Source organism: Microchirus variegatus (genome assembly GCF_963457635.1).
Source record: "Microchirus variegatus genome assembly, chromosome: 7".
In the NCBI taxonomy this organism is placed as follows: Eukaryota; Metazoa; Chordata; class Actinopteri; order Pleuronectiformes; family Soleidae; genus Microchirus; species Microchirus variegatus.
The window spans coordinates 12,658,647-12,683,036 of NC_139808.1; the positions used below are offsets into that span (position 1 = coordinate 12,658,647).

Here is a 24,390-nt window from a genome sequence, read left to right on the forward strand (position 1 = left end):
CAAATACATCTACACGTAAGATAATCCCAACATTACAATTAACCCACATCTGGCTATAAATGAGCTTGAATCTTCAAAAGATCACTGAAAACTCTCCTTAACATTATATCCACAGTGTAAAATCACATGGATTTCACTTTTCAACCTTATTGATGTGCGCAAGCGTTCTGTAAGCAGTATCAATGTATAATTCAACTAAATACTGCGATGCCTTCATTGACTCTAATAAGCTGTTCTTCTGTGTTGTCTTTGCTAGCCTGAAGTGCTGCTCATGAAAACAATGACTCACACAAGTGTGATTTTAGGCAGAGTGACAACATCAACACTGCGACCATCAAAGAGACTGGATGATCATTTTATTTCTCTGATATTCAGCTATGGAAGATTAATCCATTCATAAACCATGACGATACAACCAAACCACCAATATTCTCTGAGCGACTAAGACAAAATTGATTTATCGTCCGTGTACGTCTGACTCCGCTCCCGTAGGTGGCGATGTATCTCTCTATAAGCTAGTGTGTATGAAATAAGTTTCCTGTTGACCTTTATGTCGCAGAAAAACAAACAGTGAACGGCGAGATGGGCGGTGAGATGGTTCGTGCTGTGGCTCGGTATGTTTCTTACCCGCTGTACATCATGATACAAATTAGATGGAGTATAGCTCTTGTGGTTGCTGTGTTGTCTGAAGAAAGATGCTGCCACCGTATGATTTCTGGCAACAGTGCTGCAGTTTATACGTCGCCCCCTTCTACTTCCGGGTCAAAGACCAGGGAGGACATTTCGGTGAATTCGGAAAAATGCCAAGTTCGACTCTAGTCTGACTAAGCATAGACATGCAGGAGTAATCGGACTTTGGAACAAAAAAATATATTGGTCATCATATTTCCACCTACTTGAGAAGACACAAAGAAAATTGGACTGCGGACAGCTTTTATGTCTAACGGTTCATTTGCACCAGCAAAGAAAATTATATAAATGTTTTTCAAACGTCAACCTTTAACCCCAAACTTTTTTTTAATCAGCAACTATGACTAACTCTGATTTCTCTTCAGTGAATAAAATAAAGGTACAACTCAATTGGCATCAAACAACCATTTAGTTCTAGAGAATGCCATGAGTCATAGGTCAGCACCCTGATTGTGTTGTTGGGAGCTGGTACAAGTCTCCATGTCCTTCATGGACAACAAACATTTTGTCGATTCATAGTGTGACCCTCTCACTGCTAGCGTTAGCATAGCTAGCGTTCCAGATGGGACTCACACTTGAATAACGGAGTTCCCTGGATTAGCACACTAAATTTAGCCTAACGCTCTGCTCCACTCTCCTTCCCCTCTCTTTATTCTACACCTCTTCTACTCAAGTACAGTATTTGTATACGCTTCATGAGATAATATACTCATTATCTTAGCATATACTGTTCACAATATTTAAGCTTTCTTTTACTCTTACTGTCTGTACTCCTACATATCTGTTGGGATCTATTGTATGTCATGTACTGTTCTAGTCTGGTCTAAACACTAATGTATGTCAGGAACAATCTACTTTGGAATAGTACAACAAAAGCTTTGTGGATACAAACCTAAATGTTTAATTATAACATTGTGAAGTTCAGTAAAAACTGTAGAGAGTGTTTTTTTACGGGACACCCCTACTTATTGTGCAGTGCAGTTTTAAGTGAAACATGACTGTGCATCCATTCTACAATTTCAATCTTCATCCAGCAAAGCGGTTGGGCTTCTCCATTTCTGGGGCTTGTAGATACCTGGGCAGTGTGAACGGCAGCTGTATCTTGAACAGAGTTGATATGTAGTTCAACCAAAGCAGAGGAATGTGGATGTAGCCTGATGGAAAGATAAGGAAGTGTTAAGGACACCCTCAACCACACATGCACATTCACCCACATAAACACACCTCCCCTCTCCATTTTCCCACAGTGGGAGTTTTGTTGACCAAAGTTCCCACACTTGTTGGCTGCGCCATGAACGTGGCATCCAAAGTCAACTGAGACTCTTTGTGTGTGTGTGTGTGTGTGTGTGTGTGTGTTTGTTACCCCAGAGTCTTTCTCATGGAAATTGGCAAGCAAATTATGTGCACCTATGACCTATAACTCTCTCTCTCTTTCACTATCTCTCTCTCTCTCTCTCTCTCTCTCTCTCTCTCTCTCTCTCTCTCTCTCTCTCTCTCTCTCTCTCACACACACACACACACAGCTGTCTGTGCTATTTCTGACTAGCCAGACTGCCGAGTCATCCACAGACGGAGGAGAAAGGAGGGGGGAGGGAGAAAATTAGTAAGCTTCTCTCCCTTCTCTGCCCTTTGTCCTTCCCGTTTTCGCTTTCTTCTTTTTTCAACATAGATTTTATTTAAGTCTTTCCTTCTCTCACTCTCTCTTTCCTCCTCTCCTTCTCTCCATCACTTTCTTTTTCCGTCCATGACCATTTTCATCTTTCTTTTCTTGATCCTTCTCTCCCCGGCTTTGCTCCTTCCTCTGCTGCACATGTTGTCCGTCTTCTAGTTTCCGTTCACTTTTCTCTCCTTTACAACTATATTTTACTCTCTGTATTTCATTCTCTCTTCTATCCTCATATCATCCTCTCCTCCACCCTGTCCTTATGCTCCCCCGACCACCCTCAGGCCCCCCCTCCTCACTGTCTGCATGCTCTCTCTGAGCCATCTGACTCGACAGTGACCGCCTGTGACCTTTAGCCAAATGCAGCGGGAGGGGGAAAAGGAGGCAAATAGACAGGAGAGTAGGCAGCGGATGACAAATGAGCTAATTGCTTTAGATTAACCATGGAGTGTCTGCCTGCCAGGCCTGCAGCCTCCTGTCTAGACAACAGCACAGAGGGAGGGAAGGGCTCAGCTCTCTCTCACTCTCTCTCTATCTCTGCCTCTCACAAGATATTTTTTTTTTTTTTCTTCTGCCTCATTCAACCTGTCTGAGAGATTGAACCACAGGTAGTCAGCATTAAGTAAAACTGTTCACACCATGTGGTTGGATCCAGCATCACCCACTCTATGTTTGCATGCACACTGGCGTCATGTCTGTTTGCGAGGGGAAAAAAGAGTTTTAATAAGTCTGACTGTACAGATGTGTCCGTTTATCACTTATATTTGGTATATTATATTATATGTGATGTGACACACTATGTCATCAAAGATTAAAAGTGACAGTCCTAGTTTTGATTTATTTCTCTGGACCGATTAGGGACCGATTGGACTGACAGGAAATGTTAAGAGCATTTTTGCATTCACTGTTCCTTTCCTCATGACTGAGTAGACCAAATCAAGATGTGGGTGACTGCGTCATTGTGTCCAAAAGTGTCAAGTCTCCAGACTAAAAATGTAGCCTCAGAGTCTTCAAATTGAAAGTGGGCCAGTGACAAAGCAGAAGAGTTTAATGCATTCTCTGTGGATGTAGAGCACACGTGATGACCAGAGAGGAGAGGATACTCTCCGAGTACACACACATTTTCCTACCAGTGGACAAACTGACAGCAGGATCTAATGTGAGGAAATGCAGAATGTCCAGTGTCAGTCAGTCGAAGGACAACAGTAAGGACTTGTATAGAAACATTCACGTGTCACTGTCCTCACCAGAGAGAGAGAGAGAGAAATGTTTTACCGCAGAGTTCAGCGATGTCACGACGTCAGCATAAGTCAATCAACAAACTGGCATTTGTTTTTGACAATGAATTAAATAAATACTTCTGTTGTTTTTCCAAATATAACAATACAATTTGAATATCTATGGTTTACTAGATACCCATATATACTAGTTCACCTAAACATTTTTATTTTAGGGGTTAAGTTGCACTTTAACCATTGATAAAGTAAAATTGCTTCAATGATTGAACCAAGAAAGTCGGATACAGATTAGTTGTAGCCCTATACTCGATGGATGGATGGATGGATGGATACAGTTTGTCACTGTAGGTACCCTTGAAAAGGGAGGGGTATTCAGCTGGTTGCAATCAGATGCATTGACTATAGAAGTCAATGGTTAATAATAATGACTTATGTCGGCTTATGGATACCTTGTAGTCTGTCATAAGCCATGTATTAAATGTTTTTATACTGCCAAGTTATGGAGGGAAAGGAAAGGAGAGGAGGAAATCATAGTTGTGGGAGTGATTCGGCAGAAAGATGCAGTCCAGCACTAGCTGAGCAAGCAGAGGAACAGTCGAGCTGTCAGCAGGCTGCAGGCACACGCACACACAGGATCTCACAATCATGTCTGTTTAATCATCTGAGCACTGTGCCTGTGCTCATTGAATCATTCTTTATATCTGCGTGTTTGTTTATGATTCACCTCCCTTCATTAACCCCCCACTTCCTTATGTGCCTTCTCTCTTTTTGTATGCCTTCACTTCATCATGTCCTCCGTTTGTCCCCTGTATTCACTGTAAAAATGACAGTTCCGTCTTTCTTTGCTTCAACATCATCGCTAAATTACAAAAAAGAAAGAAAGCAGAAGTATAAAAGTGGGAGTGTCTCTCATGTGATTCTCTAATGAACTCAGTGACCTAGTGAATTATCATACACAATTTCTGATCTCATGATATACAGTGTATTATTCTATGTACGTCATTTATTCGTAGCAGAATGTGGTTACACTGCTAATGCTAAATTGCTGCTATTGATCTATGTGTATTCACGGGTTTTTAAGAGTAGTTTAATAAGCTGGTGGATTTGTTGTGTTACAAGGAGTTCCAGCTCTGCTTCCCCTATTCAGACTGATGAAAACCCTCTTTAGGTTTGAAAGGTTGCTCTGAAAAGTTCACTCGTCGATAGAGGTGGAACCTATAAGTTTTAGTAGAGCAGTATAATATCCTTCTGACTCGTGAGATGAGGTATCACTGTTGTAATTTGAAAATATGTCGGTTTTAAACAGACTTCCTTCCAATTTGTATCACCAGCGTCGCTATTTCATGACTCCTCATAGTGGCGCTTATCACAGAATCAGGGTAATGTGAATTAATGTTGTGGGCTGATGATGACAGACGGCAGCGAAAATAATCCCTTCATAGGAGCATTTCGTAATTTGCACAGATACTGTGAAGTATCATGATTCTCTTGCAGTATATCGATCGTCACAGAATCACAGTATCATGATATTTAGGTATCGCATGGCATTTGCAATTTGCGTGTTGTTCAGCAACTTGCGTATTTAGCAGATTCCCAAACAAATGTCTGTAGTGTGGATTTCCTACTTTGCCTAATAGTTTAATAAAGTGTTTGTTTTCTTTAAACTTGGGGTAGATAAATCAACCCATAGATTAGCTCTTAAGTTTGTCCTCATGAGTGGTTCAAGCCTCAAATCCTGATTTCGCCCTTCCCTACTTTCTCTCCCCCCCCCAGTTCTCCCTCTTATCATTATTCTGTCCACCCTGTGACCCATCTGTCTCTCCCAGACGCTCCCACCACTCCCCTCGTCTTTTTCCCCCTCTAGTCTCTCTGTCTCTTTTCTCTCCCTCCCCTCCTCCTTCACATTGACCCCTTTTGTTCACAACTATCGGGTGCTGGTGGTGGATGAGGGAAGTGGGGGTGAATGAGGGGTCTGGTCAGCTGTTTCCTCAGCATGTGTGTGTGTGTCTGAACAACAGTGTGGGAATGTGTGTGAGAAAAAGTTGTGGACAAAGCTCCGTCGAAGCTCAGTATGTGTGTGTCGCCCGGTGAGGACACACACACGTGCAAGGTGTCGGGACATGTAGCTTAGAGTTCCCCTGGAACTTTTCTTTTTAGTTTCTTTTCTTTTAGTTTTCTTATTTTAGTTTAATTTGCCCCTGTGGACTCTCTTTTCCCTGAAAACATCTTCGCGATTTAACCTCTGGAATACAAACTATCTACGGTGTAGGAGACCAAGTCATTGAGCAAAGACCTGAGCACAGCTACGAGACTATGCAGCCTTCGTCAGGAACTCACAACCATGACAACTGTGTTCAGACGCAACTGTGCGGTGAGTTTGCTCACGCTGAAGAAAAAACACCAGTGATCGGATTATGGCTCAGATATTCTTCTTTCTGTTGAATTTCTGTTGCATTCTATAATTTGCATAATCAATCCGTTAAACCATTAGTTGACTGAGTTAGACATTCACAAACATTCACCGCTTTCTCATCACATCTTATGGTGCTGCATCATAATGTCTTTTTTTCCCAACTGTGTGACCTTGGTCAAGTTTTAGGCTGTTGTGTAAATCATTTGAACTGTAGGTGTTTTATTACAATGAAGTTGTAAACATTGGTAATCCATTGATTAAGTACTCAGTAGATTAAGTCTGGATGCTGTAATGTGCAAAAAGTCATCATCATTCAGGTGGTTTGGTATATGTGAAGTGATCTATTACTATTACTCTATTACTCTTACAATGTCAGAGAGTCTCATTATCCTTGAGGACTGAGAGATTGAAATGAGTTAAAAGTGTGTGTGTGTGTGTGTGTGTGTGTGTGTGTGTGTGTGTGTGTGTGTGTGTGTGTGTGTGTGTGTGTGTGTGTGTGTGTGTGTGTTGTCTGCAGGTCTACAGGCTGCTTTATGTTTGTTCCTCTGTCTGACTTGGCTCTGACCCCTGTGAAAAAAGTGTGAGAAAATGGTGTGTGTGTGTGTGTGCGCACGCACAAGTTTTCAAGTGGACTGTGTCTGAACAAAGCCCCCCCTGTGTCTGTCTGGTCTAGTCAGACACCATATGTGTGTGTGTGTGTGAGAGAGAGAGAGAGTGTGACCTTTGCATAAGAAGCAGGTCTGTCTGGACTCCGTTTGAAAACCTTTCTGTCACAACACGGCATCATACAAACCTGTTGGATTTTCACATCAGATAATCAAATATCATTTTAAACTCATAAAAAAACATTTTTTGAATGGCTGTTACTTTTTTTTGTCACATTTTTGTATTTGACACAATCATTCCCCCCCCCCCCCCCCATATATAATAATGATAAAAATGCAGAGCAGATGTATTTGCTTTACCCTTTTTTTTTGTACATCTGAAGAAAATTCCCTATTCTAAGAAGTACATACAGTACATGGACTGTCTGTCTGTACATGTGTGTTTTTATTTGTTATTTATTCATTGTCTTCATTTTAGTTTTGAAATGGGACTAAATCAAATATTAATTTATGTTCAAACCATTGAATTCTCTAAATCTGTCTTTGAATTTTTATGTAGATATTTGTAATTAAATGTATTTTGTTTAGGTTTAGGAAACCTTTTTTTTTTTACAATTGTATTTTACTACTTTAAATTTACTTTACTTTAAATTTGCCTTTGACTATGACAGAGATGTGTCAAAAGTTAATCCTACACTTCCCATGATGCACCTCATCTCTTTTTACTCAATCAGATACCAATAGATAAAATGTAAAATGACATCACAGTGACCGGTTACACTATACGACTATTTGATGAGCAAACTTTCTAAACTAAGGCAAATGTTTGTCTTTTTGTGTTCATAGCCCAGCTGGAGTTCGTCCAGATCCTGGTGATCGTGGTGGTGATGATGGTGATGGTGGTCGTCATCACCTGTCTGCTGAACCACTACCGCCTGTCGGCACGCTCTCTCCTCTCCAGACACGCCCCCACACGCAGGAGACACCTGCCATTGGCTAATGTGAGTCAAACACCACTTTTTCATCTGATTTATCCACATGTTGGATGATGTGGCTCTAACTCCAACTTTAATACACATGTGTTTTACATGAAGTTAATAAAATGAGCCACAAGTTCATGAGTAGAGAGCAGGGAGGGGAATGTTTATGGAAGCAACAGAAAGACATATTAACACATTTGTTTAGGGGTGGGAATACCTCATGATATGATCCGCGATTCAAGGCCCACCCACGATACCAATATTATCACGATACAACGATTCTGTGATAATCAATATATTGCAAGACAGTCATGTAGTGATATGTCACAATATCTGTCTAACTGAATTAAACAAAATGTCAGTAAAAAGTTAAAAATGCAGGATTTCTCCATTTATTCACAACATGGAGAACAAAGTTCATAAAGTCTATGTATTGAACGTGGATGTGGCATCTCTTAACGTTGCTTTCTCCGCCATTATCCCGCTGTAAACTCCCTCTTCTTCGGCCAGGTAACTTCTGCCAAAGAGACATGAAGTAGCTCAACGAGTGAAACTGGCAGGGACTGTTAGAAGAACATTAGAGCGCCTTAATTTGGTGATAAAAATAACAATATTTGCCCTGGCGTATCAATTCTCGGACGACGATATATATCACCTAATCAATATTTTGATTCATTTCTTAGTGATCCCTGTGACTGGGACTCTTGTGTTAGAGAGGGAAAAGTTATCAAAGTTTCTTCTTTTTCATCAGACAGAAACCGTTGTTTCAGCATTTTTGTTTCCAGTGACAACAGATGTTCTGTATTGTTTCTGGAGGAAATGCTGGGTTTTGAGACGTGCTGAGTGACAGCATGTGATCACAGAGCTGCAGGCTAACGCTAGCACACTGACTAAATTCTTCAGCGAGAGACACAGACACTCGTGATGACTGTTTAAACACACACACACACAGTTTCGTAACCTTGACCATAACCACTTTTTGATTCATCATAACTATCCTTAAAACTTGTATTCGTTGTTATGGAGACTGACTTTTTAGCTCCATGAGGACGACTAGTCCCAGTACTGTGTAAACAGACTGATGACATGACATGAGTAATACCTTGACCACCCACCCACCCACACAGACACACACACACACACACACTTGCACCTGAGGCTTTTTCAGACATAAAACTTTGCTTGTGCTTTGTGAATCACCTGCTACTGAATCATTGTGTGTGCTTGTACTTGTTACCTCTTTAGGACCTTTTCTGGCATAATCACTGTCAGCACCAGTAGTCCTCATGGAGACCAAAACCTGCTCCTAAAGAGGCAGAAATAGGATTCAAGATTTCTATCGACTGACTTTTTCAACTAGATGAAGCTTTATTCACATGAAAGCTGCACTTCTGCTCTGACAAGATCAGCAAAAACCAGAGAAGTGAAATCTGAGAGTTGATATGTTTGTGAGTAAATTCTGAAGTAAAAGCACAATTTATAAGAGCAGCTTCACCGAGATAAAAACATACCGTTTAAAACTGTTTTACCATTTAATACTGACTAAAACTAGAAAGTGCATACCTAGGGTCAGTTCAGTAGTTTTTGAGTCAGAGACGGACAGGTAATCTGAGGATTTAAAGGTTAGAAAGATACACAGATTGTGAAAGAGACAGAGATTGTGTGCTGTGGCACTCCCTGGTGGCTAAAAAAAAATTACAACTACATCAAGTTCAAGCTAATTTAATTCAAGTGTGTTGAATTTTAAATGGGTTTTCTTTCTTTCTTTCTTTCGTTCCTTCTTTCTTTCATCCATCAGGAGGCAGGTCTGTGGTCCTCTGAGAGCGCGGCGACCAACAGTGGTCTGAACGAGGTGAGTTTGACTTTTACCACATGTTAACACATAAGGATGTAGGCTAAGAAAAGCACGTTTACACGTTCAAACATCGTGACTCAACAGTGGTTTGACGTCAACAGGTTTATAACCCTCGACCTCCGGATCGAGGCGTTCACTCGTCCTATCTGCAGAGGCAGCCCCAGCATACCCAGCCCCAGTCCCAGCCTCCCCTCCACTCTCAGCGCTTCCAGCACACGTACACTGCGAGCCGCTTCCAGCCCACGTACCCCTACCTGCCCCAGAGCCTCATCGACCTTCCGCCCACCATCTCCCTCTCAGATGGGGAAGAGCCCCCGCCGTACCAGGGCCCCTGCACCCTTCAGCTACGGGATCCAGAGCAACAGATGGAACTGAACCGTGAGTCAGTCAGAGCACCGCCCAACCGGACTGTGTTCGACTCCCATCCCCTCGACCCATCCAACTGTCTGCAGGCCAGGTAATGAAGTAGCACTATGTGTAGCGAGCAGGTCCCTTGTTTATAGACCTCTGTTACTTACCAACCAAAAAAATCAATCCCACAGTATTTACCCCTCCTGTTTTACTCTCAGTCTGCAGGCTCCTCCTCCAAGTGTCCATTCAGGCATCAGTGTGTTAGAAGCCCAGGAGGCCTTGACCCGAGTAGAGGGAGCTCCCCCTGCCTACAGCGAGGTGATCGGGCACTACTACCACACGGCGTCCCTGAATTCTAGCCACAACCACCGCACAGTCTCTGGACAAGTACCCCCGTCCTTGCTCATTCATGGTCTAATCCGACCTCCACCTCAGCAGCAAGGGAATGTGGACAACAGGAATTCAAGGAATACGAAGGAGAAATCACAAAAGCCCCAGCAGGTGTGACAGTACTGCTTCCTGCTTACTCTTCCCTAGCCCGCTGGGAAACCAGGATTATGTATTACCACTTTGTAAATGGTCAATGGCTGGTTAGTTGTAGCTGACGCAGGTTTCCCCTCACAATGGAATCGTGCTAAGTCCGGGAGGCGGTGAACGCGGCGCACGCCGGCTCCTCGTTAGGTAAGAACATCCGTTCCAGATGTTGCAGATGTGCGCCGCCACATCAATCCTGCAGAGCACAGACGCAGGAGAACATCTGGTACTTCCTGTTCCACAATTTCCTGTGCACTTCAGTTGAACCAATGATGATGTCAGAGAAGGAGGTCAAAGGGTGGGTGAGTGTGGGGGGCAACTCACCGCCCATCTATCAGACTGAACTAGCCTTTACACACTATAAATATTTACATGTTCTGTTTGTTTCTGTAGTACCTTTGTTTGTTTGTCTATTTCAAGCTTACAAGATCATTTCTATCCAGTCGAATTGTGAAATGTGACAGTCTTCTTGGTTCCTTCAGGTTTCAGGATTGGTTTTGTTCTCCTATGAAAATCCCCTTCGCTGCTCCAACTCCATTCATTTTGTTTGTGATTGCACAGTTCAGGATAGTGACACCTGCACCGGGCTTTAGCTGTCGTCACCAGAGACACGTTAGCACATGAGGATATCTGCAGACAAGAGTTTAGATGTAGTTAGCGTTAGCTCAATCTTGCCAGTTGTAGCACAGTGCGAAAATGTCCTTGAGCTGAACATTCTGCCTTTAAAAAAAAAAAAAAAAAAAAAAGAAAGAAAGAAAAAAACAGCTAATGCAGGAGTTGTCACTAAAATCTTTTTGGGTTGTTATTTTTTAATTTGTTTTTTTGAAGAAGGTTTGCACAAAGTTGAAGACTGTTGACCCCAGAAAAAGAAAGACATCTGCAATATGCTTGATAAGAGAGAAAATAGAGAAAGTAGGGTAGTAGTATTTTTCTAAACTAGGTGGATTCTTATCAGTTACAATGTTTTTTTTTTAAATGTTTTTATATGTTGTGTAGATTTAGGAGAAGAAACAAACATCTGTTATCTGTTGGCGTGCCAACCTTCACGTTGAACATTTTTGCTACACACGCGTTGGCATGTATATATGGATTAAGAGTTATTTATATAATTGCTGAAAAGAATTGCACTATTTTGTAGGATGCGCAGATGGAACGTGTCAGAGAGACTTTTATTGTGAAGGGGCTCTGTCCATTGAGACACATACACTAAGAGAGAGACCTGACGCCACAGGGACTCTGAGGGTCAGGCCACATCAGTGCACAGCAGCCAGTATCATGAGAACATATCATGGGGAGATACTGACTTTGGTCCAATGGACTTGGACCCACCTTTACTGTACCATTGATATATATAAATATATAGATATATAGATATATAAGTTAAAAAAAAAATCCCAGGATTATGCAAATGTCCAAGTCCTGCGAGCCAACCGCAAGTCGGCATCTAATCTGTGGGCCCAATCAGAAAATCTGCTTCTTGCTCTCTCCGTCTCATCCTATTGGCCGAATCATTAGCCAATCACAAAGCCTAAAGCAGGCTGTCACTACCTCGACCAAACAAGTCAAGCACATAAAGTTTCAGATTTTGTCACATTGAGCGAATGTCTGAACTAATCAAGACGATGTGTAATGTAATAGAGAAAAAAAAGATTAGACTAGATGTAGGTTTTAAATCCTGCTGTCGTTTAAGTTATAGTTGGTTTTTTTTTCATATTGTAAGAGGAGAGTGGAAACAAAGCAGATTCATTGACACCTAACGTCCCCTTTGTAGTGCACTACATAGGAAGGAAGGCAGGTTGCCCCACATGCCCTAAAATATGTGATAGACTGACTGTGCACTGCTGCAGCTACCCCGCACGAACACACACCACCAACACATCCAACAATCCTCTGTGGTGACTCTCTCTCTGTCTTGCAGGCATCTCCGAGCACTTTACTGCATCAGGAAAGAGACAACAATCTTCCGTCAGCCAGCATCAGCTATAGGAAAAACTTAGAAACAGCAGCAGAACCTTTTGCGTTTTATTTTCTCGATTGAAACTGTTCGACCTTTATAGCCGCACTCTTAAAAGACGCAAAGATGTGTGTGCCAACACCGAGAACGTCCCTCTGGTGGGAAAACAACCAACAACTTCACTTCCTGAAAACCATTCATTTTTTTTCTTTTGTCGTACGTTTTCAGTTTTGGAGCAGATCTCTTTGTGTTGGAGGCAGCACAAGGCTGGTTGTTGTAAACTAGACACATTGAAGTGTTAAAAAGTGACACGAGTGTTAATAGCAGCTTGTCTTGTGTCATCTCTAAGAGTGTGGCTATAAAGGTTAAAATTAGTATTTGCTAGATTTTTTGAAATTGCTGCTTCTATGAAAAGTGACGGACACTCTTTTAACCCTGTGGTCTGACCAGTTATTGTGAGTTTACATTGATGTGAATGTACTACTGGCCAGCCCACATGAATCCAGCGCCCTCTAGTGTCCAGCCTTTATGCAACAGCGCCCTCCACATGGACTGAACCAAACCGCAGCCAAAACCTGTTGCCAGAAGAGAAAATAGGCCAAAAAAACCCCAATAGATTTCATATTTTTTAATCTGATATGGTGAATTAAATTTCTTTATCTTCTCCTTTTTGTGTGAAATCACAGGTGTTAATTGCGTTTGAGTAACACAGGTAACAAAACAATATAATCCTCTTACATTTACTGCAAAGTTCAACTATCACGCAATTGTCTTGCTCCTCTGCGTGACCACTGTGAAAAAACCTCCAACTAGAGATGAAAAAGACTAAATCAAGTCCTTGTGTTACAATATATTTTTAGTCATGTCTCTCTTGAAATTATGCAAAATCAAAAATTAAGCAAACAGACCAAGGACAAAAGCTGCAGCATAGTAAACTCTGTAGTTATATGCCTGTGATGCCAACAAAGAAGAAATGTTAGAAATATTCTAAAGCCATTTCTTTGCAAGTCACCATGTTTAACATCTCTCAAAAATCATTATTAAAAAAAAAAGAATACTTTGATTTAATCAATCAAAGTTTTAATCACTTTTTAGGAGATAATGAGCCTGGGCCCAAAGCAACTTTAGCTAACTTATTTGCCTTTCGCTTTCGGCCCTGTTTTCTTTCTCTCCTGCTTTTTTTTGTGATACTTATTTTTGGAGCTGGCAGTTTCCTTTGTAAAAAATGGTTCAGTTCCCTGTTCTGAGGGTTAGCAGCGGGTATGAGAAGGCTGTACGTATGGACTCTGATCGGGGCTTGGCGTCAGAAGATAGTGACGGTAATAATCATTTAGAGTTGATGTAGTTGGAATTGAAAAGAAATTAAAAAGAAGAAAAAACAAAAAGAGTATGATCAATGTTTTACTTCAGGGAAACCTGTGCTGGCTGATGATACTAAAAAAAAATGACAGGAGGAGAGGACGGGAAACACAAAACACACATTTTACACACATCTATCATTACAAACACTGCCCATATAGAGACACAAGACAACGTGTGGTAAAGCATGATAACTGAAATATTGTATTATATCAAATTAGTATGTTAGGATGTGTAGGATTTGTAGCCAAGGCTAATTTGCAATCCCTGTCCCCTGTTAGGCTATTCTAAAAAATATGTTCAAGTTAATTAAAACATACAGTAAATCAAATTATATACAATATACAAAAGTGGGATTAGATGATAAAGGATGCAATCAAATTAACAGTACCACCTGTTACTATCTGCCCATTTAACTTGTGTGAACAATGAATCTGACAAAAGTAAGCAAACCAATTAAGCTATATCTGAATTAACACAACAATGTACACTTTTTTTTGGTCAGATGAAGAAATAGTTGAGTCCAAAACTGCCTGTAAAACTGGCTGTTTGAGACTTTTAACTCGACAGTACATTAGTGTACATTCAACAAAGTTTGAGCTCTTTCTGCCCCGTTAGCCTAAGTTAGCCTTTTTTCGATCATCTAATTAAATACCCGTCACCTCGATCCAACACACCTGATCCAAATGAATGTGTCGTTATCAGGACTTTTGCATGAGCTTGATTAGGAAGAGCTGACAATTAGAATCAGGTGTGTGTGTCAGAGGGGGGGACATCAGTGGGTCTGAGCGAGCGCCAACCGGACCAAATCCACGTAAAGTCTCGAGCTCAAATGTCTAAAAATGAGTCCACATGGTTCTGTTTGTGTTTTTCCCCCGCGGTAAGGAAAGCGAGCGGTCGGCGTTCACTGACTTGACCTGGGAAAGACCTCCAGCTGTCTAGACAAAAACTAAACACACACTAGACTAAATAATCCAACCGAAGAACCAGACCATACACACACACACACAGTTGAACTGTCATTCATCCAAATCCCTTTTTTTTCTGGACCACACAAGATAGCGAAAACATTTATCAAACACACACACACACCTGCACCCCCCTCCCTTCTTCCTGTCTAAATGAGCTCTTCCTGTTTCCTGGAGATGCCTGCAGTCCAATGACAACCCCCACCCTCCCCCCCAACCCCCCGTCTGACTGGCCCTTGCCGCCATTGGTCAGCCGTCTTTCGGTTCCCTCGGAAATGTCCATCATTGTTGTTTGTTTATTGTTGCTATGTCATTTACAAGTGTGCCTGCATGTGCTGAGATGAGGTCAAATGTGAGTGGCTATTTTTTTGGGCTGTCAATCATCCCAGGCCACGCCTCCTGCCCGTCTCGCACAATGATGAGTTTTGATGATCGGATGAGTTTGTTGATGATGATGATGATGATTGAGGATAGTGATGATGAAGATGTTTTTGATAGTGATGCCGCTGAGAGCGTTGCAATACACCTACTATTTGCCTTTTTGATAATATTAGTCATATTTTAACGTAGTGTGCTAAATGTATGTTTTTAATTATTTGTGTTATTGTTGTTTATTCACTTGAGAACAAAAAAAACACTTCTTTTTTTTCTATCAGTCCGTTGATCACAATGTTTTTTTTGTTTTTTTTTTCATTTCTTTTCATATGTGGAAACCAACATTGAGAGTGCAAAAACTACCTAGCACACATTAGCTACAGATGACTGGGGAGGAAGAGTAAAATATAAGGAAATTCTGCTTTTAAGTGCCCTTTCCAGGTTAGAGCGTGCTAACATTGAGCAAAGCACCACTTACACTCACTTCTCGTTTTTTTGAGCACTTAGTAGTCCAAGTATCCTTTAATCATGCATCATGGTAACACAGTCTGCCACAATCCCTAATAATCCTGTTTCCTCACCCGGCCCAGCGTCTACACAATGTGCCTTCTGGTGTCCGGGCTTAACGGAGACCTCCCCCCCCCCCCGACTGTAAAACTTATCATGGTGCAAACGACACTCTTCAAATACTGTTCTGTTACATAGAAAAAATATGTGGATGTCCATTTATGTCAGAGGGGAAAAATATGACACAATAGATCAGCAGAATTTAAACGTCTATATCAAAGCTTACCAAGTTTGAGGCTCCCACATTTTGATAAATGTGCAAGAATCAGCAAGAATGTTGTACAACAACAGATTATACTGCAATACAGTGCAGTTCAAATATGAAATAAATACAAGTACACAATCATAATCTCAGTATTGATCACAAGTAATTGTGATAACCATTTTGCCTGTGTCGCATTCTTCGTATATGTTCTTTTGGCCCACCGGCAGTACCTCCAAGACCCACCAGTGGGCGGCAGTTCACATATTTGGGAAGCATTGATCTACATTTTAAGACAAGAAAAATCTGCTAATATAGAGTATGAGATTTCTTATTATCTCATTTAGTCATTTTCAATTTTTTCTTTTTTGCCATGAATGGACAACCATAAAGTTCATATGATCATGTCACGCAAACATATTGTGACCGTAACGGTCCAGTGTGTATTTATTTTAAAATTAATTTAATAAAATAATATAGCTGCAACGTGCAACTTCACCAGTTTTACACCCTGTACCTCGGTTTTCTGTCCACACTATCGTTTCAGACATTTCCAAAGAAGGATTCATCCTAAATGAGACTCAGTCTCTTACACCTGACTTGAACTTTTCTGTTTTTTATTTATTTTTTTCTGAACACGTTGCTTTTAAAGATGCCTTTTTCCAGTTTCTGTAACACTCTTGTTCATATTTTCTCACACCTCCATAATAGTTGTACCAGTAAATGCATTCAAACTGGAGAAAGGTTAAATATAAAGCAGGCTGTTTTCCCTCCTCATGTATTTCTGCCCAGTTTGCATCATCGTGTCCTCCCTCTGCTCTTTGAATCAGCGCTATGTTGCGCCTTTTTCCTCTGACAATGTTGTTGAAGACAAATATATACAAATACACTCTTCTGGTTGCAGTATGTGCGTGTGTGTGTGTGTGTGTGTGTGTGTGTGATGCTCGTCCACCACAGTGACTGTTTCCACCCATCGTCGAGTCTGATCCTGTTATAGCATGTTTATAAATGTGGGATTTGTTCGTTAGATCAGTTCTTCCTGGTCAGGATTCTCACATGCATGTGGTCCAGAAAAATCAGTTGGAGGTGGATCTGAGTCAGGACCAGATGTCGAATTAAAATCCTGATCTGTTTCTAGTAGGAAAAAAAAAAAAAAGAGATGATTTTCCCTGCATTTAATTTTAGCACCATGCTTATTAAGTCTCCCTGTGGAACAAGGATGAACATGGTGCTGAAAAATCTCCGGGTGGAAATCCCATCTGTTCTCTTCTGTCACAGCACGGCTCACAGTTATATACAGGCCTACTTATTCTCAATGATAATATACTTGCTTATTTGTGCATTAAAGCAGTTTATTTTAATTTATAATGGATGTTCTTTGTGTTTGCCGGGTTTGCTATGTTGTGGTTGTCGTCGTCGTTCTCTTCTACGTTTGTTACAAACGGGAGACAGCGGCTTATCGTTGTTGTCACAGAACGCGGTATAAATCGGACACATTTCAGTTATTGCCTTTTGATTTAAAAATTGAATTAAAACTTTTTTTATATATATAAATACGCCTGTGTCTTTGTGGTTTATTTATTTAATGAGCCAAGAAAATCAAATGGTGACTGTGTGTGTATTTCTTTACTGTCATTACTAACTTTATTAGTACAGCGTTTATGAGCAGCAACAATAGATACTTCAAGGTAAGAAAAAAAAATCTGATTATCAAATATGATGAGAACATATTTAATTAGGAGAATAAATGTAGTCACACTGCGTCTCATCCTGTACCTTTTTGTCACTACGTTTGATTGAGATGCTGCTCTGCTTCTAATTGTCTGATTCTCCCTTCAAGGACTCGGTTGGAGATCCCTTTCCGACGGAGGAGTCAACTGTGAGGCCCTTTGAGTGGCTGGACGTATCCCAGAATCCCCTGCTGCCCCGTTAATGATGCTCCGAGCTGCCTGCAAGTGTCTTTGCTGCCTGAGTTGCACTAAGATTTAAAGGGAGAAGTCAAAATGGAGTTAGTGCTGAAAGTTTATGATATGAGAGTTATTGATCAATAAAGCCACATGTATGTCTTTATGTGTAAGCAGTCTAACCTCGTTTTCTAACACTGATCTTCTCCACCTCTGGGATTAGGAAACTGTACACCAACTCTGACACGATCTCCTCAGACTGCAGATTGCTCTGACTGTTTTCAAAAAAAAACACACACACAAATCATTGATTTGTCGATGATTCTCGTGTTTGAATGTCTGTGCTCAGGCGGCCGTCCGTTACCTTTCCTCGGCGGCGTAAGCGATGTCGTTGACCTCCTTCGCCTTCCTGTGGATCTCCTCTCTGGCCTGTTGGTCAGCTGTCTGCTCCATGCACGCCAGGATAATGTCCTCTAAATACAAATCCACTGTTTCCTGGTGGACCTGCACCACCTGTGACAATGATGTGGAAATCACACTTTATTCTGTGTCATGACCTTTGCACTCTCACAGCACGAAAACGACGATGCACCCACTTGTCTGAAGACCTCGTCCTCCTCTCTGCGTCTTTGCTCCTCCGCCTGTCTCCGTCCGCTCTCCTTGGCTTCTCGAAGGCGGCGGTCTCTCTCGGCGACTATTGTAAACGCGTGGATCCTGCGCTCCTCCTGCAGACGTATCAGCTCCTTGGACAAAGTGTCAAACAGTTGTTCGAGCTCTGCACCTACGGCTCCGGCCTGAGATGCCTCCTCCTCAGAGATCTGGACGACGGAGAAGGAGGTAAGGAGACCGTAGAACATGGAATGTTTTGTAAAATGTTTGTGTTTTTTCACCTTTTGCAGATGAATGTCTCGCTGTTTTTTCAGAGCAATAACGAGGTCTTTGTCGGCCTTCTGTAGCTCCTGCTCTTCCGTCTGCAGAGCGTGGGTGCTTCTCAGTTCCTGGATGAGCTCCATGTGGTTTTCCTTCCCCGTAAACATCTGTACAACATGGATACCAACAGTAAACATACTTATTTGACTGCCTTAACCTCTCTATATCTAAAACCCTGTCCTTCAACAACTCCACCGACTTCCGAATATCGTCTCTAAACTTCTTCTTCTCACTTTAAAGTCTCTTCGCAACCTTCCACCTCCTTCACATCTACACACCCTCCCATCCTGGATCTTCCTCCTGCAGCATCAACCATGGAGTCCAGAAATTTCGGCCGTACAACCAAATTCCCTTGCCCCTTACATCACCTTGACCATCCCAACTAAATACCCAACCCTTAGCTTAACCCAATCCTAAACCTAGTTCTATCACCAACCCTAAAACCAAAGTCTTAACCCATAAATAACCACATTGAGGTGAAATTACAGACCTCACACTGGATACTTCTTCCTCTCAGTAGTTTCTGGAAGTGAATGACTGCCAGCTCCATCTCCTCCTCCCCCTAATGGAGAACATGTAAATCAAAGAAACAGACATCGTCTCTGATACACTGAACAAGCTCAGCAGCGTCACGTAGCTATCACAGACGTTCGCTGACCTCTGGTGGCTCCACGCTGGGAGTGATCGGACGAGGGACAGGCTTCTCCTTCTTGATGAGAAAACGTGACGGTGGTGTTGTTGTTGTCACTCGCTTGTTCTCCTCCTCCCTCAGAGCCTGGAAATACATGCGTACATCTGATGTCAGTGTGTCTCTAACCTTTGCAACACTATTGGTGTATTGGGTTGTATTGGGTTGTATTGGTTGCGATTTGTAAAAGTGTAGCCTGCCATTGCTGACATGTACACTACCGTTCAAAATGTTGGGGTCACTTAATAAATGTCCTAATTTTTTTTTTTTCAATTAACATAACATTAAAGGTGCATTATGTAATAAATTTAAAGAAACTGGCCATAAAATCCTCCTAATATGTCACAGAGACTCAGGAATAATGTTCATATAACAAACTGAACTCACCAACAACAGTACAGCCAAAATATTTGCATTAAAAAAAATATTTTGCAGACTACAAATCTATAGTCTATAGTTTATATTTTGAAATCCTGTTTTGGCATGTGGCGCCACCTACCGCCGTCTACCAATCATTGCAGTCAGTAGAGTCTCAGCTGCCGAGTAACCACGGGTTGCCAGTTATGTCAGAAAACAAAACCTAAAAGACGGTCGGTATTTTGAATTTGAATGTAGTAACCGTTTTTGGCCACATTCTTACATGTCACCTTTAAATGAATCAGAAATACACTCTATACATTGTTAATGTGGTAAACGACTATTCTAGCTGTAACATCTGGAATATGTAAATAGGTGTATAGAGGCCCATTTCCAGCAACCATATGTCCAGTGTTCTAATGGTACATTGTGTTTGCTAATCCCATTGGAAGGCTATTGGATGATTAGATTAACCCTTAAAAAAAAAATCATATCAAATGTCAATGTCTTGATTATATTTTCTATTCATTTTGCAACTCTTTTGATGAATAAAAGTGAAGTTTTAATGGAGAACACAAAAAAATTGTATAGGTAACCCCAAACTTTTGAACGGTAGTGTAAACACACTCAGTTTTTGGCTTCACCTTGTATGTATTCATCAGTTTTACTGCTCCGTTCACAGGCGCCATGGGCACATCATTGGCGATGCTAACTCTGGGTTTGGGTTTCTTCGCACGATGGTTGAAGATGGAGTCAGACATTCCGGCCTCCAGCTCCAACAAGCCTGCAATCGAGTTGAAAGTGATTTTTCTCATAGTCTCCGATGTGTTATCTTGTCAACGACATTAGATTCAGACCTTCGTAGGTGTCCAAGTAGTGGCTTTGGACACTCCTGGTAAACGTGCCCCTGTAGGTCTGAGTGTCCGTGTAGTCTTTGACATGTCGCTCGAGCTTCCCCACCATATTCCTCCTAGTAGCCTCCAGTTTTCTCAGGGCTACACACAAAACACCAACAGATAGACAAGTGAAACAGTAATGAGTTTTAGGCTGCGTTCACACCTGGTATAAACATCCTTGGTGATCTGACCTGGGACCACATATGACGGAATCTGGCATCCACTCTGTTTATTTTAACACACACACACTGACGTCATGACTGTAAGGAAAGGAAGGTGTTTTGCATGAGTCTGACTGAACAAGTGTCTGTTGTCAGCCTGTTTGTGTGGAGCAGGGGTCACCAACCTTTTTGAGACAGAGAGCTACCTTAAGGGTAAAAAATAATATGGAGGGCTACCATATAATATTTTTTTGTTTGTTTACCATTTAAATGATTAATATTATGCATTCAACTGCATACACATTCCTTCCAGTGCTTACTCCTAACTATTATCAGTTTTTATAAACAATATCAAAGATATTTTACTGACAGATCATACGGATACATGCAAGTGAGGTGAAGTGAAGTGAGCCCGCGGGCACCGTATTGGCTGCCTGCGGGCTACCAGGTGCCCGCGGGCACCACGTTGGTGACCCCTGGTGTGGAGGAACATCGCTCTACTCGTGCTGCTGTCACGTGAAACAAGTTTCAACCACTGGGTAAATGAAATCATTTGGTGATCAGTGTTAATGTTGTGCAAATAAATTAACATCAGGTGTTTTATGTAATCTGATCTGAAGACACACTCGGGACAGATCCGTGACCGTGTCACTCAGGACGGACGTTAACACCGGGTGTGAATGAGGCCTTTCACTTGTGTTCAAACAGAGGCAGTGCTTGTCTTACACCTGTTGTAGTCATTGTGGATCTTCTGCAGCTTCGTCTCCTTGTCCTTTTGATGCTTTAAATAGATTTGGCTCAGTCTGTCCTTTGTGGCCTCATTCTGGACCTCGTCTCTCTGCCTCAGCAGGTTCTTCAGCACTGCAAGGCGGGTCTCCTTCAGTCTGGAAACAGGGTTTAAAGTTAAGTATGTGGTTTCCAAAACACTCCAGATCAGAGAGCGCTTTCACAATACAGCGCTATTTAACACAGACTTTAAGTCAAGTATTTCACTGACTGCAGCTAAAAGGTCACTGAGGTGCAGAACCACTCACTTGTGTATTTCTTCTTCTCTGAAAGCCCACTCTCTAGCCTCCATCTCCTCCATCATACGCCTCCTCTTGTCCAGCTGACTCAGGTCATCCAGTGGAGGAAGGCTAGCCTCCCAGGCTCGTCTGGTACGCAAACGCTCGATCAGCTGCACCTCTGCTAGGCCAGCAGGCAGACCATGACCTGAGGAGAAACGCTAACACAGTGAGTTAATGTGAAGGTATACGTGCAAAAGATAAATCTCTGGGAACTTAAGTGGATTTTTTTTTTTTTACCCCATGTCAAAGGTGCCAGGTGCAGGAGCTCTGGTGGGGTCATCCCAGGTCTTATCACATACTCAGGGCTGTATGGCTCTGTCTGTGCCTCACTCTCCCTGTAGTCCGTCTGGACTCCCACTGTGAAATGTGTGGGCTGTTTGACATCTTTTCCACCGGCTGTGACAAAGTCTTCTCTGAGAAGATAAAAAACAGAGCTGTTCCATGTAGTAGAAAACACACCGACTTCAAAAACCTGATATATGAGGATCCTGTCAGACCTACTTTGGCAAAGCAAAAATCACACCAGGGAGAAGCTGCTGTGCAGAGGGATTTAAAGGGCTGAAGGAAACAGAATCCAGACACTGTGTCATTAATATAGACATCATGGAGCTGATAAGTGCTGCACATGTGTGATGATGTTCCACCAAACCGTTTAAAGTATCTCCACCGATCCACTCCTGTCACATCACACTCCTTCCCTTTGGACCACGCGTGAGCATCTGGACCGACCCTGTGAAGAAGTAAAGTTAAGAGTCAAAGTGACAAACTCATTTAGTTAACGTTAACTTTTAACTTTTACCCAGCCAGCTGCTGCAGGGCCTCTCTGCGCTGCTCTGTGTGGCCTCGCCAGCGACGGTCAATAGATGGCGGTACAGGGTCTGCAGGCTCCAGCTGAACGGTGTAGCGTGGGTGGTGGACCAGGTTACTGAACATCGAGCCAAAGTCAGGAACTTTCCGCTGAGCCAGGGAGAGAGAAACAGAGGCATGTTTTCAGACAACAACAAACACTTTTATTTGTCTTGTGGGAACCATTCTTCATCATTGTATTTGTATACAATGGACCCTCCACTGCCTGACCACCACCCCTATATACTAACAAAACATTTGAAATATAGCTATTTCAATTCATCGTATTCATTGGAAACATCAAAACACTAGCATTAAATGATTAACTGTTCGGTGAACCATACTCTTAATATCTGCAAGAAATCTGAGAAAATTAGAAGTTATTTGAAAACAATTCAGTTTTTTCAGTAGATGATGTTAAGTCTGTCTATTCTATAGCAAAATTTGATTCTATTACATTATACTGTTATATTATATCATATTATTTTATACTATACTATACTATGCTATATTATATTATGTTATACTATACTATATTATATCATATTATATTATACTATACTACATTATATTATGTTATACTATATTATATTATATATTATATTATGTATTATACTATACTATATTATATGATATTATATTATACTATACTATGATATATATTATGTTATACTATATTATATATTATACTATACTATATTACATCATATTATACTATACTATACTATATTACACTATACTATACTATGCTATATTATTTTATGTTATACTATATACTATACTATATATATGTTATGTTATACTATATACTATACTATATCATATTATATTATACTATACTATATTATATAATATTATAATATTATATTATACTATATTATACTATACAACACTATATTATTTTATATTGTATTATTCTATACTATACTATACTATACAATATTATATTATATTATATTATATTATGTTATATTATATTATACTATACTATACTATACAACTCTATATTATTTTATATTATATTATACTATACTATACTATACAATATTATATTATATTATATTATATTATATTATATTATATTATATTATATTATATTATATTATATTATACTATACAACATTATATAATATAATATTATATTATATTATATTATATTATATTATATTATATTCTCTTACCAGTCGCTCCTTGGACATGTAGGCCTTTAGTCCGGACCTGACGTGGTCCACCTCTGATGACACCGTGTAAAGTGGATCTGCAGCATCACATTAAATTACCACCTGTGTGTGCAACAGTCACAGTTTCCGCTGTTCACTGTTGAAGTTGACGTTACTCACCGTACAAATGGTCGTAAACACGTTCTCGCCTCACTACTTTGTCTGAACATCTTTTCTTAAGAACGGTGCGAGTGACGGATTCACTCATTTTCGTCAATCGGTCAAACACTGACTCTTTATGTTATTTTTTACGCAGAACTTTCCTGTCGCAGACGAGTCCTCTGCCCGTTTTCACCGTGTAACCATGGTGACGGTAAACTGTAAACCGGAAACAGGAATTGAACCTGTCAAAATAAAACTTAATGTTTTCATACCATAATAAAAAGATGAGTGTAGACTCATTAATGACAACTGGAAAGCGGAGATTGTATGTATGGAAATTATATTCAATAAATAAGCGATTACCAGAGTGTGGGCAGCGGGCCCCTAGTGGACCGTGACGGTACTGCACTGTGAAAGGTCATTAAATATAAATGAATTTTTAATTAAATTAAATTTTCACCTTTG

At 40.9% G+C, this 24,390-nt stretch overlaps 2 protein-coding genes across 2 annotated transcripts; one reads left to right on the forward strand and one right to left on the reverse strand.

The window, feature by feature from the left end:
- Positions 1–7,481: 7,481 nt before the first annotated feature.
- Positions 7,482–10,302, forward strand: pmepa1 (prostate transmembrane protein, androgen induced 1; the record flags this gene model as incomplete). Its single annotated transcript, XM_083892727.1, has 4 exons — positions 7,482–7,610; positions 9,388–9,441; positions 9,546–9,901; positions 10,014–10,302. Exons 1-4 carry the CDS (start codon positions 7,497–7,499, stop codon positions 10,300–10,302), a joined length of 813 nt encoding a protein of 270 aa, XP_083748853.1. The 5' UTR covers positions 7,482–7,496.
- Positions 10,303–17,589: 7,287 nt separating this feature from the next.
- On the reverse strand, positions 17,590–24,031 carry cfap91 (cilia and flagella associated protein 91; the record flags this gene model as incomplete). The annotated part of the gene is made up of 17 exons (XM_083892669.1): positions 17,590–17,732; positions 17,842–17,933; positions 18,023–18,171; positions 18,255–18,476; positions 18,549–18,695; positions 19,079–19,150; positions 19,247–19,363; positions 20,302–20,417; positions 20,491–20,628; positions 21,417–21,574; positions 21,725–21,902; positions 21,995–22,170; positions 22,259–22,315; positions 22,425–22,487; positions 22,557–22,714; positions 23,785–23,861; positions 23,944–24,031. 17 exons carry the CDS (start codon positions 24,029–24,031, stop codon positions 17,590–17,592), a joined length of 2,151 nt encoding a protein of 716 aa, XP_083748795.1.
- Between the last annotated feature and the right edge of the window lie 359 nt (positions 24,032–24,390).